Here is a 20,266-nt window from a genome sequence, read left to right as displayed (position 1 = left end):
TTTCCTCCCATTAGCCTGTGTCTTCATGTTCAAGGGGGAGCTAATGAATGCATTTCACTCAACATCTATGATAAAGAACAAAACATTAATATGTATAAATTACATACTACAGTGAGCAGAACAGAATGAATAGTACATAGTAATTGTTTACTATTGTTGCCAATATTATTAGAAAGGGTATAATAAAATGCCATATATACCTCAGAGATGATAAATAGGTGATGAAGCACAAATATGATGACCTGGCATCTGAACTTCTAGGCAAGAGGATGTAGGGATAGGAAGTTGTTTGGAGGTTTTGGTTACCTTAGGGTTGAAAGCTTAAAGAACAGAAGAGTAAGAGAGGCTAGTGAGTGAAGCAAACTCTGGAGAGTAATGGGGAGAGTGGCCTGTAAGCAATAGCTTATAGGATGAATGTGACAAACAAGAAGATGTACATGATTATGATTAATGTATACTGCACAGGGGGGCTGTAAATTCACATGTAACTTCATGTCCTCGAGAAAACTTTCTTAATTAAGCTCTTATTGCTCTATTTAAACAGATGGGAAGAACAGGACTTGAAGGAAAAGATTAGAACAGGAGAGGATGCAGCAACTAAGATTTATATATTAAAAAGCAGATGAATGAGTCAAACTGACTTAGCAGATCTGTGCAGGGCACAAATGAGGAATTGTGATTCCTCAGTGAAAAAATGAAAAAAAAAAAACCACCAACAACAAACAAACAAAAACACCAGCCTCATTTACAGGCTAGTGCTGTGGATATCACACTGTATGTGTTTACTTGGTTGGTTCTGAGCGTCTATGGGCCTGGCGGGTGACAGAGATTTGTCCTGACTGTGGGCCAGGCAGGAAAGCTCTAACTACAAATGGCGCCCAACGTGTTGGCAAGAGTTTCCACCTAAAACCTAAGAAAAAAGATTCTAAAACGGAGCTGAAAACAGCTTCCTAGTTGTCTCTCTCAAGTTAGCAGCAGCCTGCCAGTTTGAGCTACTATGGCGGGTTCCTGGTGTGTGCGTCTGACCTGCATTGCGGCGGGAATGAGGAGTCTACAAGCGGCACTTTACTCTGCTGCGTGGTAGATTTAGCCTTTGCTAGTTAAAAAAAAAAGTTTCTGGTCTATGCGCTGCTTTGATAGAACTGCTTCTGATAGTTGATGGTACACATGGCTCCAGACCCAGAGCTGGCGGTAAACAGTACCACCACATTGGGAAGCTGAGGTGGGTGGAGCCAGCAGCCACAGTGGCGTTTCAGTCTTACAAAGATGGATATTACACAGAGAATCTGGTTTGTCTTGTCTTTGGGATTTTTAACTGCAGAAAAAGATTTGATCGTAAAAGCTGTTGAGTTAAACAAATATGTAAATTTTAAAGGTACCTTGACTTCAAAATTTGGATATAAGGATTTGTTGCTTTGGAAAAGAGTCTCTGCTATTGTTTCCACAGAAAGCCAGTGGCTATGGATTTGTTCCAGATTAAGATACATTAGGTTTGATCAGCCAACACCACCTGAAAGGTCTCCGATGACACCATGGCCCAGATGATCTAACATCCAGAATGGTTTCAAGGCAACTGGCTCAGAGGTTCAACCTAATGGACTACTCCATAATCCTAAAATTTTCTTTATGTCCCCATAAGATACAGTGCCCCCCTCCAGCAGGAAGTAGTAAGAAAAACTACGCCCAAATTCCCAAAATTATCAAGCTGGCTTTGGAGATGGAATTGGCTCACTCCTTCTCTAAACCCAAACATATTGTTAAAAGAAAAGGTTCTTGTGTCCCAAATCAGAAGAGCCCTCTGGTGTGGGAAGGGAAAAACCAATATTTTTCTTTAAAGCAGGTTGATTATAAATGTGATCTCTTTCTAAAGAAGAAAAGGGGATATGATATAGATATAATAGGATGAAAGGGTAGATTAAGGAACTTGCTTCTAAAGAGCAACAACTTGTTTAAAATGTTTTACATTGGTATAGACTTTAGTCTATTGATACAAACTTAGAGTTAATTTTGTTATACTGTGTGCATATTTCTACTCATGTTTAAGGTATTATGTTTGTACAGCTCATTTAAAATTATAATGGATAATTAAAAATAGATTAATAATTAGTCATCTATGATAATCATACTTGTAGCCATGTTAGTTAAGTCTTCTAGGTATACACAGAGATATTTCAGATAGATAGGTAATCTTCAAATACTTCAAAGACCTACAGAATATGGCATTTAAAATATTTTTAAAATTTAGACTTTCTGGACAGTGAGACATGTCTGCTCCTGGCAGCACCGATTTACTTCAGAGAGGAGGATGGGCATTGAAGACACTTCATATGGAGTTTATCTTCACCTTGACAAAAAATAGCCATTTGGGCAAGAAACTTTTCTTGCCTGGACTGCTCGATAAACTGGACATTCAGGACCCATAGAAAGGTGACAACTGAACTTTGCTTGACAAAATGGTCCTTCAGGTTCCTGCTTCGCAGAGGAAACTGCCAGACATTCTACAGGACACTGAAAAAAGTGACCAAGAGACTCTAGCCCTGTGGGCTGAAGACAAATGCCCCAACTTTACAAAGGAACATTAGGTGACTGTCCAGGCTGCCAGCTATCTCTGTCTACCCTACAAGACTCCCGAAAGTTGCTTGCATCCTTCTCCCGGTTCTCAGGTAATATATCCTTCTGAGGTCTTTGATGTGGTTGAAGACAAGATAGTTATATTTTCCTCAGTTATGATAAAAGATAGGTTAGATATAAAACCTTAAACTCACAAATATAAGATAGATAGGATATCTTCTTTAATATTGTAACTGTAATTCTTGCTTGATAATTGTTTTGATATCTGTAATTTTATTATGTGAAAGTTAACCTTCCTTTTTTAACAACAAAGAAAAGGGGAAGTGCTGTGGATGTCACACTGTATAAATAAAATGCTGATTGGCCAGTAGCCAGGCAGGAAGTAAAGGCGGGACAAGCAGAGAAGAGGATTGTGGGAGGTAGAAGGCTGAGGAAGGGACACCGCCAGCCACCGCCATGAAAAGCAACATGTAAAGACACTGGTAAGCCACAAGCCATGTGGCAAAATATAGACTAACAGAAGTGGGTTAATTTAAGATAGAAGAAGTAGATAACAAGAAGCCTGCCACGGCCATACAGTTTCTAAACAATGTAAGTTTCTGTGTTTTTACTTGGTTGGTTCTGAGCGTCTATGGGCCTGGCGGGTGACAGAGATTTGTCCTGACTGTGGGCCAGGCAGGAAAACTCTAACTACAGGCTAGCTTTAAGGATCCATCAAGAATGCAAAAGTAACTCTGGGAGTAAGCATGAAGGTGATTGGACAGCAAAATAATGAAGGCTGTTTGAAAAATGTTTCAGAAGTATATTCATCCCAGATCCCTCTGGTAAGCAATACTAGTATATTGGTGGCCACTGCCTTCTCTGACCATAAGTCAAGAGGTTTAGTCCATGACAGAAAATAAGTGTTGTGGAATAGATGTCCTGTGTCCAGCCTAGGGTTGGACTTCCATACTGAAAATGCATTCTTCAAGCTGTGGATGTCCACCCTTCTTCCCTGATTCTACCTGTATTCTGGCAGCTGAAAGACTCTTCTGTGAGTTACCTAATTAATCAAGATGAAAAGGATATAATGATGGTACTGACATTGAATATTAACCCAGTAAAGAGTCTATATACATTATGATCAGATAAATAATTTTCATATTGTGAGGGAGAAAAGGACCATGACACCCAAATAGTTAAGAGTATTTAACACCTGGATGCCAGTGACCATGTCACAGGAGCAGCAGATGGCAGTTGACTTTGGGGTGTTAGCCCACCAGGAAGAAAATCCCTGATGGGTAAATCTTAGGCAAGACCCCAAAAACAGAGACTCCAGAATGTCTTTCACTGTAGCATAAATTCTAATTACTCTTAATAATAAAAACCAAAAGTCAGATATAGGGGTAAATGCTGAAAGATCAGAGAGACAAAAAAAAAAAAAAAAAACAGCCACTACCTCTACTTTGCCAATTTCACAATTTCTCAGCTTGAAAGACTGAGCTTCGGTCTTCTCCCGCCTTATATTCCCCTCTCCACTTAGCCATGTCACTTTCTGTCTCCACCTCCCCAATTCTGGGATTAAAGGTGTGAGCCACAAATGCATAGTCTCTATGGCTAATGATTGGCTTAGCTCCCCACTCTGATCTTAAGGCAAGGTTTATTTGTTAGATCACAAACAAAATATCACATTTTGCTTCTGCAGTGTCTTCACATTTTTGCCACTGCCATCTTCCTCTGGTATCTGGCATGAGGTAATGGGTGTGGGGAGATCTCCACTGCCAGTAATGTAGTGTGTTTATCTCATGGAAACATCCCGTTCTACTGGGCATTTTTACCTGTGGATTAGTATGAAGATGATTTCTTCCTAAGTTGTACTGTCTAACTGATAATAACAATAATGTTAGTTTTATTATTGTTTTGATGATTAAAAATCAGACAAGGAAGTGTCACACAGCTAGAACACATGAGTTTCTATTGAGAAGCTGTATAGACTGTGGCTTAGGTTAATGATTAAGAAAAACAATTGAGTCCCTGTGGCCCAGCTAGTTTAAATTCTTCTAATCTTAATGTTGGGAGATGTGTTCACAGGTTTCAGAGTGCATCATAGCTGAAACAAGGCTTTGAAAATAACTTAAGATTAGACTAGATGCATTTGTCAAATAGCTTTGAGGTGAAAAACCCAAGAAGACAAAGTTTTAGAAAGGCACATAGTTGAATGAGGAACTCATTAAGGTCAGGGAGAAAATACAAAGCAGCCCAATTGTTACTAGCTGATGTGCTTTCCATGCTAGAGTTGGTTGGTGATCAAAGGTGATGATTAACTCCTTCTACCCATTTCTGCCCTCAATCTCCTGAAATAAGAAACTGTTGATGAGTGGATATGTATCCTAAAGATTTAAAGTAGAGCTGACTGATTGTTTCTTCATGCATAAAAGTTTAGGTTTGTGATTCCTTATAAGATTACCTTTCAAGATAAGTAATAAAGTGGTTGGTCCTTTCTTTGTAAGCACAGAATGCAGCCTGCCAGTAAAAGAATACCTTGCTTGCTTACACTTTTAATCTATAACAAGTTGCTTGGGTATGAATGAATGTACATGGGTTCTTGGGGTAATTTGTTTTTCACCTGTAATAATGTAAAATGTTTAATCATGTTAAGGGATATGGAAAACAGGCTTTTTTAAAATTTGTATTCATTGTTATCATTCACTTGAAAAACAGAATGTAGCCATGTAGTGGTATTTGCTCCACCCATGACCTTGGGCTATACAGCCCAAAGGAGGCAGTGCTTCCTGCCATTGTACATGACCTCTTATAAGGAGCTGGAGAAGGGTCACATGCCCTTTTCTCCCTGCTCCTGCCTGCGAGGTGGATTTGCTCCCGGTCAGATCAGAGGATGACTTCTGCTGTCTACTCCATTCTGTAGTCGTGAGTGTATTTCCTCATTTTATATCTTAATAAGTTCTGTTACCCATTTAATAGACTCACATGGATTGACTGTAATATAGCCACATTGTACTTTTTATATTGCCTGAAAGATTTTGCTGGGGTATATGAGCTGTAAGGGAAAGAATAAAGATAGAGTTAAAATGAGTTAGAAGGAAAACATCAAGAATGAGAGAGTTAAAAGGAATTAGAAGGAAAACATCAAGAATAAAGATAGAGTTAGAAGGAAAACAACAAGAATGAGAGAAGGAAATCACCAGGAAAGTAAAGAATAAGAGAATATAAAGAAGAATAAAGAAAAGGGTCCGTCTGAAGGAAACAGTCAAGAGAGTATGTGAGTATCCTTGTCCCTAACCCCCTCAGATAGAAAGGTCTTAGTACTCACAGACACCTTGGATTCCCTTTGAGCCCTGCACTGCTGGAGGCTGGCCCTATAGGCAGCAAAACCTGGACTAATGTTAAATCATTGTATCTGTTATTGCTGTCAGCCTCCCCTCTTAATAGTAGTGGGGAACACAAACTGAAGGGAATACAACTCACCACACACTCACATAAAATAAAACAAACAGAAGGAGTGGGGGGAGGGGGGATTAAAAACCAGAAGGACACATCCTTCCCAACAGATGTGCAAGTACAGTCAGAAACACACAAGACAGTGAGGGCAGGGGGAGGGGAGGGGGTGAGAAAATAAGCCAGTGGGACCCCTCCACAAAGTTACTACCCTCAATATAGGAAACGATATACTGAGATAGCTGAAATGCCAGAAAACTAGCTCAGATTCCCAATTTTTAGAAAGGCTCAAAAAACCACATAGAGGGCATGAAACAACAGGTGAATAAAGTAAGGACACCAATTCAGAGACAACCCAAAACAGAGACAAGCAATAGTTAGCTAAGTGGATGAAATTCAGCAATTTGGAGTACAAATTCAAAGATGTGGAGGTATCGGGGACTATGAGGGTCCAGCCCCTCAATAGTCCCCTCCCAGGGTCTCGGAAGAATATACAACCAGCTGATAACTCCTAGACCATACACTTTATTATTCTGTGTCAGTTCTCTCTCTCTCCAAGCTTCTATTCTGCTCTCATGCCTAGCTCCTTTCTTGCCCGATTTCTCTCTACATTTATCTGCTGTTCCCTCTAAGTTCTATCTTAATTCTCTCATCTTAATTCTGTCCCATCTAGGTTCTCATCCATCTAGTTCCTTCCCATCTTAGCTCCTCTCTCATCTCCTTCTCTCTCACATTGTTCTTCCCCATCTGGCTCTTCCTCATCTTCCCTCGTGTTCCTCTAGTACTCTCTTCTAGCCCTTCAATCCAGTTCTTCCCCATCTCAGTACATTCCTCTCCAGTTCTTACCCATCTAGTTCTTCCATTCTCTTTTTTCCTCTCTCTCCCCTCCTCTCAGTCTCCTTATTCTCTCAGTTCTCCCCAAGTCTCTCAGGAATCCGGTTATAAACTCAAGCAATAGCAACCCTCTGGCAGAGCAAGGTCACCAGGCTTGAATTCTTACAGGGTCATAAAGGCAGATAAGAGTTTTCCTCAGGCAGTGACCACCAGGCTTTCTTTTATAACCCAAAAGGGGAGTGGTAAAGGAGGAGGTCAACTGAGAACTAATGATTGGTTAGTATATGGAAAAGGGAATTTATGCGCTCAATCTACATTCCTAGAAGTGGTTAGGTAAGAAGTTAGGAGTCTATAGTGTTAGTAAAACTGTATAAGAAAGGAGAGTCTCAGCTTGAATTGCACAAGAAATAAAACTATCTACCTGACCTAAGAGACAGGCCTTGTTTCCATAAGGAGATCATTTGGCCTTGGATGCTTGATAGGTATTTTAGATAAATACACTGTTAGGAGTTCTTGGAAGCACACAAGAAAATCATTTTAGGAACCAGCTAATATATATACAAAAGCTAAAATATCACCAAGACTTCTTAAGGCATGGCTTGACTTTCGGAAAAGTCCTTGACTTTTCCAAGTAGTAGCTGTTGTGATAGTAGCTGAATTCCATTACATTTTTCTGCGGCTTGCAGCATGGAGGGAAAAAAAAAATCAACAAGGAAATTGAGACTCTGAGGGAAAATAGAAAAAAGAACAGGAGTGTTGGAAATAAATCAATCAAATGAAAAACACAGTGTAAATAAATGGGCATCCAAACACAAGAGGCATTTAGAACTCCAAATACTCATGATCAGAGACAAACCTCTCCACAGCATATCATATACAAGATGTCAAAAATACAAAGCAAAAACAAACAAATAACAACAACAGCAACAAACATTAAAAGTTGTAAGGGCTGGGCATGGTGGTGCATGCCAGTAATCCTAGCACTCAGGGCAGAGGGTGGGAAAGATTGCTGTACGTTGGAGGTTTGGCCTGGTCTACACAGCGAGTTCCAAGCCATCCAGGGGTACATAGTGAGATTCTGACTCAAGCAAACCTGTAAGGGAGAAAAACAAAAACACAAACAAAACAACAACAACAACAACAAAAAACCTCAGCAACAAAAGCAAACACGACACTAAAGAATAGCATCAGATCTCTTGGTCAGCAACCCTTGGAAACTGAGCAATACACTGCTGGGGGAACAATGAGTCAGTGAAGAAATCAAGGAATAAATTTTAAATTGCCACTGCCGGGGCTGAGGATATGGCTCAGTGAATAAAGTGGTGGCTGTGCAAGCACAAGGACCTGGGTTCGAATCCCCAGCACCCAAGTAAAAGCTGAGCACGGCAACTTCACCTGTAACCCCAGCAGTGGCAGAGGTGTGCAGGGACAGGTGGATACCTGGGGCCTGTTGGCCACCCAGTTTATCTGAAATACTGAAATAACGGGCTCCGTGTTCAGTGAGAGACCCTGTCTCAAAAAAATGAGATGGAGAGCAACCGAAGACACCCGGCCAAAGTGTTGAGGTGACCACAGCAACCCTAGCGAGGGCTGGCCAGGAGCCATCCATCACAGGTCATCACTGGGAGCGGGAGAGTGGACTTCGACCAAAGAGGGGTCGCTAGGATACGAGGCCAGACGCAGAGGGGGCCCCTGGGATCAGCCTGGAGGCCCAGAGAGCCCAGCAGCAGGCCAGCAGAGAGCAGCCAGGTGGAGCGGAACCAGCCTGTGGGGGCGCACTCCGAGGCCAGCATGCCCAGGACCAGACAGGGCAGCCGTCGAGGGTCGTCGTCGTCGTCCTCCTCGTCGTCTCGCCGCTCCCGCACCTCCAGAGCCGAGCTGACCTTCTCTGTGAGCCTGGTGGAACACCATCTTCGGGAGAGCGGCCATGCCCGGCGGCTGAGCGAAACGGTGCCCATCTTGCTGACTGCCATCCTGGAGTTCCTGACCCGCAGGCTGCTGGAGCTGGCAGGCAATGAGGCCCAACGCCGAGGCGCACAGAGGCTCATCACTCCGGAGCTGCTGGACGTGACTGTCTACAACAACACGCTGCTCAGCGAACTGTTCCAATTCGTCACCATCTCCCAGGTGGCCCCGGCTGGTCGCCCTCCTCGTGGGCATGGCCGTCAACGCTAGCTCCTACCTGCTGCTCGTGCTGCCGCTGGCTGGCTCTGGGTTGCTGACCCGCCCATCCGCCCCATCTATCCGTCGGGCATCAGTTCATCCCACCCAAACGTTCCCACAGACAGCCCTGCGCGGCTGCTCAGCCTCGTCCCTTCCTTCTCTCCCTGTTGTGCTCTTATTAAAAAGCTTGAGTTCGAGAACCCCATAGGTTTGCTTCCCTGGCTTTTCCTTTGGCGTGGGATGGGGGTGGCGGTGGGGGTGAGGGTGCGGTGGGCCTAGTTGGAGGAACACAGCGGGTGGGAGCCGTGCTGGGGTGCGGGTGACCTACAGGCTGGTTTCCCTAGTCTTTCCTTTGGGCATGAGGTGCGACTGGAAGGTGGGGGAAGAAGGCCAGGGTGGCCTAGTGCAGCAACACGGTGGTGTTTGGGGTGCAGGTGTGGACCACAGGCAGGGATGGCGGAGGAGCAGCCGCTCTGGAGGGAGCCAAGAACGGGGACCTGGACGGGGGTACCCACGATGCGCCTCTTGGCCCTGAACCAGTCTGGGCCAGCCTGGCCAGCTGCATCAGAAAGATGGCCTTCTCATAGGAGACCACAGAGCAGAGAGGACCCACTGTGCCACGTGCAAAGGCGGCCTTTTGGCTGGGGATGCAGACATGAACAGAACAGAACAGCGGCATGTCAGGAATAGGGTCATGGAGGACCACGATGCTAGTTTTTGTTATGACTGACCCTAGGATGGTACGCAAGATCTGCCAGGAGGCTGCCTTGGCAATAGCTGTAAAAGATGTGAAAGCTAGCAATGGCTCCCGCCAGGCCAGGGCCAGTTCCAGCCTGCACAGGCTGGTCTCGGGTTTGTGGAGGCCGCAAAGGTCCTCTGCTAGGCCGGGCACCACACACAGTCATTTGCATACTTGGCGGGCACTGGGCCCCGCCCGCCCCTCAATCAGCGTCACTCAGGCCCCGCCACCACAGGCTGTTATTTACATACGGGTCTTGTGGCCAGATACCATCTGACCTCCCTGACTAGGTTACTGCAGTGGCCGGGGCCGTCTCATCAGCTCTCTTTGCATATCGCCGTGGCAACCGGTGAGCGCTGGGGCGCCTGCTGCAGCCACAGCGGAAAGGGAAGTGACGACGCAAGCGCCATCCCAGACTGGGTGGTGGCTGTGCCCGCCTGCGCGACCAACCGGAAGTTAGGAGGCGCCGCCAACACGGACATTAGGAGGCCCCTCTGATCCCTGGTCCTGCTTTGATTCTTGTGATTTCTTAGACCGCTTATGGCAGGTGTCCAACAATCTCAAGAAGAGCTTCCAATATGATGCTGTGGCCCTGCCCAGAGTCTGTTCATCCCAAACATGGTGGGAGAAAGACCGCGAGCCCAAATATTCTTGGCCAAGTTAATTAAAACAAGCCTTTTATTTCTGTAGACACTCTCACTCCCCCAAAGCTGGGTTGCATAAGGTCAGCATTGGGTTTGAAGAAGAGAGAAAATGCATTTGTTGCTCACGGGGAGGGAGGTTTAAATTGTGGATTTGGCGAATAAAATAGGTGGGAATACAGAATATAAACCTAACAACTTAGTCCTAACGACTCACAGATACAAAGACATGGCTGCCAGGTATTTCAAGAAGTCCAAGGCATCTAAGACAAGCCACTACAATTTTGAACTCAGCAGTGTTGGCCGACAGGCACTAGGCGCGCCTCCTAACTTCCGGTTGGTCGCGCAGGCGGGCACAGCCACCACCCAGTCTGGGATGGCGCTTGCGTCGTCACTTCCCTTTCCGCTGTGGCTGCAGCAGGCGCCCCAGCGCTCACCGGTTGCCACGGCGATATGCAAAGAGAGCTGATGAGACGGCCCCGGCCACTGCAGTAACCTAGTCAGGGAGGTCAGATGGTATCTGGCCACAAGACCCGTATGTAAATAACAGCCTGTGGTGGCGGGGCCTGAGTGACGCTGATTGAGGGGCGGGCGGGGCCCAGTGCCCGCCAAGTATGCAAATGACTGTGTGTGGTGCCCGGCCTAGCAGAGGACCTTTGCGGCCTCCACAAACCCGAGACCAGCCTGTGCAGGCTGGAACTGGCCCTGGCCTGGCGGGAGCCATTGCTAGCTTTCACATCTTTTACAGCTATTGCCAAGGCAGCCTCCTGGCAGATCTTGCGTACCATCCTAGGGTCAGTCATAACAAAAACTAGCATCGTGGTCCTCCATGACCCTATTCCTGACATGCCGCTGTTCTGTTCTGTTCATGTCTGCATCCCCAGCCAAAAGGCCGCCTTTGCACGTGGCACAGTGGGTCCTCTCTGCTCTGTGGTCTCCTATGAGAAGGCCATCTTTCTGATGCAGCTGGCCAGGCTGGCCCAGACTGGTTCAGGGCCAAGAGGCGCATCGTGGGTACCCCCGTCCAGGTCCCCGTTCTTGGCTCCCTCCAGAGCGGCTGCTCCTCCGCCATCCCTGCCTGTGGTCCACACCTGCACCCCAAACACCACCGTGTTGCTGCACTAGGCCACCCTGGCCTTCTTCCCCCACCTTCCAGTCGCACCTCATGCCCAAAGGAAAGACTAGGGAAACCAGCCTGTAGGTCACCCGCACCCCAGCACGGCTCCCACCCGCTGTGTTCCTCCAACTAGGCCCACCGCACCCTCACCCCCACCGCCACCCCCATCCCACGCCAAAGGAAAAGCCAGGGAAGCAAACCTATGGGGTTCTCGAACTCAAGCTTTTTAATAAGAGCACAACAGGGAGAGAAGGAAGGGACGAGGCTGAGCAGCCGCGCAGGGCTGTCTGTGGGAACGTTTGGGTGGGATGAACTGATGCCCGACGGATAGATGGGGCGGATGGGCGGGTCAGCAACCCAGAGCCAGCCAGCGGCAGCACGAGCAGCAGGTAGGAGCTAGCGTTGACGGCCATGCCCACGAGGAGGGCGACCAGCCGGGGCCACCTGGGAGATGGTGACGAATTGGAACAGTTCGCTGAGCAGCGTGTTGTTGTAGACAGTCACGTCCAGCAGCTCCGGAGTGATGAGCCTCTGTGCGCCTCGGCGTTGGGCCTCATTGCCTGCCAGCTCCAGCAGCCTGCGGGTCAGGAACTCCAGGATGGCAGTCAGCAAGATGGGCACCGTTTCGCTCAGCCGCCGGGCATGGCCGCTCTCCCGAAGATGGTGTTCCACCAGGCTCACAGAGAAGGTCAGCTCGGCTCTGGAGGTGCGGGAGCGGCGAGACGACGAGGAGGACGACGACGACGACCCTCGACGGCTGCCCTGTCTGGTCCTGGGCATGCTGGCCTCGGAGTGCGCCCCCACAGGCTGGTTCCGCTCCACCTGGCTGCTCTCTGCTGGCCTGCTGCTGGGCTCTCTGGGCCTCCAGGCTGATCCCAGGGGCCCCCTCTGCGTCTGGCCTCGTATCCTAGCGACCCCTCTTTGGTCGAAGTCCACTCTCCCGCTCCCAGTGATGACCTGTGATGGATGGCTCCTGGCCAGCCCTCGCTAGGGTTGCTGTGGTCACCTCAACACTTTGGCCGGGTGTCTTCGGTTGCTCTCCATCTCATTTTTTGAGACAGGGTCTCTCACTGAACACGGAGCCCGTTATTTCAGTATTTCAGATAAACTGGGTGGCCAACAGGCCCCAGGTATCCACCTGTCCCTGCACACCTCTGCCACTGCTGGGGTTACAGGTGAAGTTGCCGTGCTCAGCTTTTACTTGGGTGCTGGGGATTCGAACCCAGGTCCTTGTGCTTGCACAGCCACCACTTTATTCACTGAGCCATATCCTCAGCCCCGGCAGTGGCAATTTAAAATTTATTCCTTGATTTCTTCACTGACTCATTGTTCCCCCAGCAGTGTATTGCTCAGTTTCCAAGGGTTGCTGACCAAGAGATCTGATGCTATTCTTTAGTGTCGTGTTTGCTTTTGTTGCTGAGGTTTTTTGTTGTTGTTGTTGTTGTTTTGTTTGTGTTTTTGTTTTTCTCCCTTACAGGTTTGCTTGAGTCAGAATCTCACTATGTACCCCTGGATGGCTTGGAACTCGCTGTGTAGACCAGGCCAAACCTCCAACGTACAGCAATCTTTCCCACCCTCTGCCCTGAGTGCTAGGATTACTGGCATGCACCACCATGCCCAGCCCTTACAACTTTTAATGTTTGTTGCTGTTGTTGTTATTTGTTTGTTTTTGCTTTGTATTTTTGACATCTTGTATATGATATGCTGTGGAGAGGTTTGTCTCTGATCATGAGTATTTGGAGTTCTAAATGCCTCTTGTGTTTGGATGCCCATTTATTTACACTGTGTTTTTCATTTGATTGATTTATTTCCAACACTCCTGTTCTTTTTTCTATTTTCCCTCAGAGTCTCAATTTCCTTGTTGATTTTTTTTTTCCCTCCATGCTGCAAGCCGCAGAAAAATGTAATGGAATTCAGCTACTATCACAACAGCTACTACTTGGAAAAGTCAAGGACTTTTCCGAAAGTCAAGCCATGCCTTAAGAAGTCTTGGTGATATTTTAGCTTTTGTATATATATTAGCTGGTTCCTAAAATGATTTTCTTGTGTGCTTCCAAGAACTCCTAACAGTGTATTTATCTAAAATACCTATCAAGCATCCAAGGCCAAATGATCTCCTTATGGAAACAAGGCCTGTCTCTTAGGTCAGGTAGATAGTTTTATTTCTTGTGCAATTCAAGCTGAGACTCTCCTTTCTTATACAGTTTTACTAACACTATAGACTCCTAACTTCTTACCTAACCACTTCTAGGAATGTAGATTGAGCGCATAAATTCCCTTTTCCATATACTAACCAATCATTAGTTCTCAGTTGACCTCCTCCTTTACCACTCCCCTTTTGGGTTATAAAAGAAAGCCTGGTGGTCACTGCCTGAGGAAAACTCTTATCTGCCTTTATGACCCTGTAAGAATTCAAGCCTGGTGACCTTGCTCTGCCAGAGGGTTGCTATTGCTTGAGTTTATAACCGGATTCCTGAGAGACTTGGGGAGAACTGAGAGAATAAGGAGACTGAGAGGAGGGGAGAGAGAGGAAAAAAGAGAATGGAAGAACTAGATGGGTAAGAACTGGAGAGGAATGTACTGAGATGGGGAAGAACTGGATTGAAGGGCTAGAAGAGAGTACTAGAGGAACACGAGGGAAGATGAGGAAGAGCCAGATGGGGAAGAACAATGTGAGAGAGAAGGAGATGAGAGAGGAGCTAAGATGGGAAGGAACTAGATGGATGAGAACCTAGATGGGACAGAATTAAGATGAGAGAATTAAGATAGAACTTAGAGGGAACAGCAGATAAATGTAGAGAGAAATCGGGCAAGAAAGGAGCTAGGCATGAGAGCAGAATAGAAGCTTGGAGAGAGAGAGAACTGACACAGAATAATAAAGTGTATGGTCTAGGAGTTATCAGCTGGTTGTATATTCTTCCGAGACCCTGGGAGGGGACTATTGAGGGGCTGGACCCTCATAGTCCCCGATACCTCCACATCTTTGAATTTGTACTCCAAATTGCTGAATTTCATCCACTTAGCTAACTATTGCTTGTCTCTGTTTTGGGTTGTCTCTGAATTGGTGTCCTTACTTTATTCACCTGTTGTTTCATGCCCTCTATGTGGTTTTTTGAGCCTTTCTAAAAATTGGGAATCTGAGCTAGTTTTCTGGCATTTCAGCTATCTCAGTATATCGTTTCCTATATTGAGGGTAGTAACTTTGTGGAGGGGTCCCACTGGCTTATTTTCTCACCCCCTCCCCTCCCCCTGCCCTCACTGTCTTGTGTGTTTCTGACTGTACTTGCACATCTGTTGGGAAGGATGTGTCCTTCTGGTTTTTAATCCCCCCTCCCCCCACTCCTTCTGTTTGTTTTATTTTATGTGAGTGTGTGGTGAGTTGTATTCCCTTCAGTTTGTGTTCCCCACTACTATTAAGAGGGGAGGCTGACAGCAATAACAGATACAATGATTTAACATTAGTCCAGGTTTTGCTGCCTATAGGGCCAGCCTCCAGCAGTGCAGGGCTCAAAGGGAATCCAAGGTGTCTGTGAGTACTAAGACCTTTCTATCTGAGGGGGTTAGGGACAAGGATACTCACATACTCTCTTGACTGTTTCCTTCAGACGGACCCTTTTCTTTATTCTTCTTTATATTCTCTTATTCTTTACTTTCCTGGTGATTTCCTTCTCTCATTCTTGTTGTTTTCCTTCTAACTCTATCTTTATTCTTGATGTTTTCCTTCTAATTCCTTTTAACTCTCTCATTCTTGATGTTTTCCTTCTAACTCATTTTAACTCTATCTTTATTCTTTCCCTTACAGCTCATATACCCCAGCAAAATCTTTCAGGCAATATAAAAAGTACAATGTGGCTATATTACAGTCAATCCATGTGAGTCTATTAAATGGGTAACAGAACTTATTAAGATATAAAATGAGGAAATACACTCACGACTACAGAATGGAGTAGACAGCAGAAGTCATCCTCTGATCTGACCGGGAGCAAATCCACCTCGCAGGCAGGAGCAGGGAGAAAAGGGCATGTGACCCTTCTCCAGCTCCTTATAAGAGGTCATGTACAATGGCAGGAAGCACTGCCTCCTTTGGGCTGTATAGCCCAAGGTCATGGGTGGAGCAAATACCACTACATGGCTACATTCTGTTTTTCAAGTGAATGATAACAATGAATACAAATTTTAAAAAAGCCTGTTTTCCATATCCCTTAACATGATTAAACATTTTACATTATTACAGGTGAAAAACAAATTACCCCAAGAACCCATGTACATTCATTCATACCCAAGCAACTTGTTATAGATTAAAAGTGTAAGCAAGCAAGGTATTCTTTTACTGGCAGGCTGCATTCTGTGCTTACAAAGAAAGGACCAACCACTTTATTACTTATCTTGAAAGGTAATCTTATAAGGAATCACAAACCTAAACTTTTATGCATGAAGAAACAATCAGTCAGCTCTACTTTAAATCTTTAGGATACATATCCACTCATCAACAGTTTCTTATTTCAGGAGATTGAGGGCAGAAATGGGTAGAAGGAGTTAATCATCACCTTTGATCACCAACCAACTCTAGCATGGAAAGCACATCAGCTAGTAACAATTGGGCTGCTTTGTATTTTCTCCCTGACCTTAATGAGTTCCTCATTCAACTATGTGCCTTTCTAAAACTTTGTCTTCTTGGGTTTTTCACCTCAAAGCTATTTGACAAATGCATCTAGTCTAATCTTAAGTTATTTTCAAAGCCTTGTTTCAGCTATGATGCACTCTGAAACCTGTGAACACATCTCCCAACATTAAGATTAGAAGAATTTAAACTAGCTGGGCCACAGGGACTCAATTGTTTTTCTTAATCATTAACCTAAGCCACAGTCTATACAGCTTCTCAATAGAAACTCATGTGTTCTAGCTGTGTGACACTTCCTTGTCTGATTTTTAATCATCAAAACAATAATAAAACTAACATTATTGTTATTATCAGTTAGACAGTACAACTTAGGAAGAAATCATCTTCATACTAATCCACAGGTAAAAATGCCCAGTAGAACGGGATGTTTCCATGAGATAAACACACTACATTACTGGCAGTGGAGATCTCCCCACACCCATTACCTCATGCCAGATACCAGAGGAAGATGGCAGTGGCAAAAATGTGAAGACACAGCAGAAGCAAAAGACATTCTGGAGTCTGTGGTTTGGGGGCCTTTTCTATCTGAAATTCACCCATCAGAGTTTCACCTCCTGATGGGCTGACACCTCGAACTTCAATCATGCCACTCCTCTGATTTGACCATTAGCAATTTTCTTCAGGAATATGATCCCTGAATGGCTACCCATGCCCCATTAGATGGGTCCTTTGCCCATGCACATACAAATATTACTAAGTAGACTCTGGATTTAAAGACAGAACAGATCAAGTTTTGAGGGGAATTTGGTGGGTAAGAGGAATTGGATGGGAGAGAATGGGAGATGAATTACTCAAAACATATATATCTATGAAATTCTCAAACAATTAAAAATGTAAAACTAATGTTGTAAAAAAGAAAGTAAGAAAAAAGCTAGTAACTATTAGTAAAGGTACTTAATAAAATTTAGCAATTTTTGAAAAAAATAATCTTTTTTTTAATTGGGAAATCCCCCCCCCAACTTGAGAATACTGGCCATTTACATCACCTTCTTAATGCTATATATTTTTCTTTACTTTGTTTCTTCCATTTGGTGTGCTGTTTCTTCACTTGATTGAGAGTTTTTTTGCTGTATAGAAACTTTAAGTTCCTACTTGTTGATTGTGAATCTTATATCACCACAGGAGTCTTATTCAGAAAGTTTATAGTTGTGCCTAAAAGTTGAAGACTACTTCTTGCATTAACCTCTAGCAGTCTCTGGGTATCAGATCTTATGTTCAGGTAAAAGTAATTAATTTCATTTTTCTGCATATTGAAATCCAGGTTTCCCTGCACCATTTGTTGAAGAAGATGTCTTTTCTCCAATATATATTTTGGTTATCTTTGTAAAATAAAATCATGTAGCTATATTTTTGGTGTTGCATGATATTTGTTTATACTGTGTGGTGGTGGTATTGTGTTCCCCAAAATATTGTGCACCCTAATAAATTTATCTGGGGTCAGAGAACAGACAGCCACTAGATACAGAGCCACAAATGGTGGCTAGAAAATGGGTCTGAGCAAGCCATAGCAGAAGCTGGGCGGTGGTGGTGCACGCCTTTAATCCCAGCACTTGGGAGGCAGAGCCAGGCTACCTCTGTGAGTTCAAGGCCTCATTGGAAACAGCCAGGCATGGTGACACACACCTTTAATTCCAGGGAGTGGGGGCAGAAAGAGAAAGAATATATAAGGCGTGAAGACCAGAAACTAGAAGCATTTGATTGGTTCAGCATTTTGCCTGGTTAAGCATTTAGGCTTTGAGCAGCACAGTTCAGCTGAGACCCATCTGGATGAGGACTCAGAAGCTTCCAGTCTGAGGAAACAAGACCAGCTGAGGAACTGGTAAGGTGAGGTAGCTGTGGCTTGTTCTGTCTCTCTGATCTTCTAGCATTCACCCCAATAACTGGCCTCAGGTTTGATTTTATTAATAAGACCATTTAAGATTCATACTACAGTGTGAAGATGTGTTGTAGATGAATTTCTAAACAGTCTTATTAATAAAAAGAACTGAGAGCCAAAAATTGCGGTTAAAGGTTGAGAGAGATCCGAGGAATAGGAAAAGCCAAAGCTAACATCACCTCACCATCTCTGGAGCTTCCAAAGCAAGAATACTTCCTGTCTTCCCACACCTATATGCCTTTCTGTTCTGTTCTCTCATTTTCTCTCTCAGCCCAGCTACAACACTTACTCTTCCTGTCCAGCTCTGTCACTTCCTATCTGTCTGTACAGACCTACAGACCTCTATGGTTAGTGCTGTGATTAAAAGCATGTGTCACCCACTTGCCTCTCTTCCCCAGTGTGGCCTTGAACATACAGAGATCCAGACAGATCCCTGTCTCTCAAGTGATAGGATTAAAGTTGTGTGCTACCATTGCCTGACTTCTATGTTTACTAGGCTGGCTTTTCCTCTGATCCTTAGGTAAATTTTATTGGGGGACATAGTATATTGAGGGGACACAATACATCATTACAATGTGTTGTTGTGATTGGTTTGATAAAGAACTGAATGGCCAATAGCTGGGCAGGAAAGAATAGGCAGGACTTCAGGGTAAAGAGAGGAACTTGGGAAGAATCTAGGCACTCAAGAGACACCAGCAAGACACTGAGGAAGCCAGACATATGGAATGAAGGAGCAGTAAAAAGCCATAGGCAGAACATAGATTAATAGAAACAGGTTAATTTAAGTTACAAGAGCTAGTTAGAAACAAGCCTAAGCTCAAGGCCAAGCTTTCACAATTAATAATAAGTCCTAGTGTCATTATTTGGGGTTTGGCAGTTCAAGAAAGTCTGAAGAGAAAGACCCACTACAGTGTGGACTAATATTTGGGCCTCTATTCTATTACAATGACTTTTGCATGTATTTTTGTGCCAGTACTATGATGCTTTTAATATTATTGTTCTGTAGTATGATTAGAATCAAATAGGGTGATACCTCCTCCAGTGTTATTTTTATTCAAGATTGCACTGGCTGTCCTTGGTTAGTGTGTGCATTGCTGTGTTGCTGTATAATTTTTGGAGGATTTTTTTTGTCTGTAGATAAAAGCCCTAGATTTACTATGATTGCACTGAATCCATAGCTTTTATTTTTTTAGGGTGGTCATTTTTGTAATAAGAATTATTACAATCTGTGAGTGTATTATATATTTCCATCTTCTAGTTTCTTCATCAATTTCTTTCTTTAGTATCTTCACATTTTCATGGTAGAGATCTTTCATTTTCTTGGTTAGATTTACTCCTAAGTATTTTATTTTATTGTGGCTATTGTGAATGGGATTGTTTCCTTGATTATTTTTCAATGTGTTTGTCATTGGCACAATGAAATGTTGCAGAACCCAATCTCTGGAGTCCCCACATTCAATAATGATGCAAATAAATCAGGAAAGGCAGGATATAAATCAGGAGATTTAAGTAAAGTGGTTCAAAGCCCTTACAATTCTGTACAAAAGTAAGAACTGTATGCCATTCTTATGATACTAATGGACTTCACAGAACCTCTTAATATAGTTACTGACTCTCAATATGCAGAGAGTTATTTTACATATTGAAACTGCTGAATTTATTCCTGATAATACAGAATTAACTTCACTATTTATACAATTACAGGAAATCAACAGAAATAGGGAATATCATATATATATAAACATACTTTGTGTGTGTGTGTGTGTGTGTGTGTGTGTGTGCACACGCGTGCACTGGAGGCCTCAGAATTTCATAAGAAACACCATGTAAATGGCAAAAGATTTGAAAAAGGACTTTTCCATCATTTGGCCAGAAGCCAGAGAAATCATAAAAAAAAAAAAATGTCCTACTTGTTCCTTCTATAACCAAACTCTATTACCAGCAGGAAATAATCCAAAAGGAATACAAAGAAATGAAATTTGGCAGATGGATGTGTTTCATTTTGCAGAATTTAGAAAATTAAAATACATACACTACACCATTGACACCTATTTAGGATTTCAATAGGCAACTCCTATGAGTTCTGAAAAGGCTGATTCCGTAATTACACACCTATTAGAAGTTATGACCATCATGGGAATACCTGTACAAATTAAGACTGATAATGCTCCATCATGTCTCAAGTAAAATGAATCACTGTTTTGCTTAT

The 20,266-nt window shown here is 44.1% G+C and overlaps 2 protein-coding genes across 2 annotated transcripts; one reads left to right on the top strand and one right to left on the bottom strand.

Annotated features, from left to right (window-relative positions):
- The first annotated feature begins 8,204 nt into the window (after positions 1-8,204).
- Positions 8,205-9,226, top strand: LOC118574196 (histone H2A-Bbd type 2/3-like). The gene has a single exon (XM_036174948.1). It carries the CDS (start codon positions 8,632-8,634, stop codon positions 9,013-9,015), a length of 384 nt encoding a protein of 127 aa, XP_036030841.1. The 5' UTR covers positions 8,205-8,631; the 3' UTR covers positions 9,016-9,226.
- Positions 9,227-11,711: 2,485 nt separating this feature from the next.
- Positions 11,712-12,708, bottom strand: LOC118574184 (histone H2A-Bbd type 2/3-like). The gene has a single exon (XM_036174935.1). The coding sequence runs from the start codon at positions 12,278-12,280 to the stop codon at positions 11,897-11,899; it is 384 nt and encodes a 127-aa protein (XP_036030828.1). The 5' UTR covers positions 12,281-12,708; the 3' UTR covers positions 11,712-11,896.
- Between the last annotated feature and the right edge of the window lie 7,558 nt (positions 12,709-20,266).

This window comes from Onychomys torridus, chromosome X, assembly GCF_903995425.1.
Source record: "Onychomys torridus chromosome X, mOncTor1.1, whole genome shotgun sequence".
Lineage (NCBI taxonomy): Eukaryota > Metazoa > Chordata > Mammalia > Rodentia > Cricetidae > Onychomys > Onychomys torridus.
This window is presented reverse-complemented; position numbering and strand designations above follow the sequence as displayed.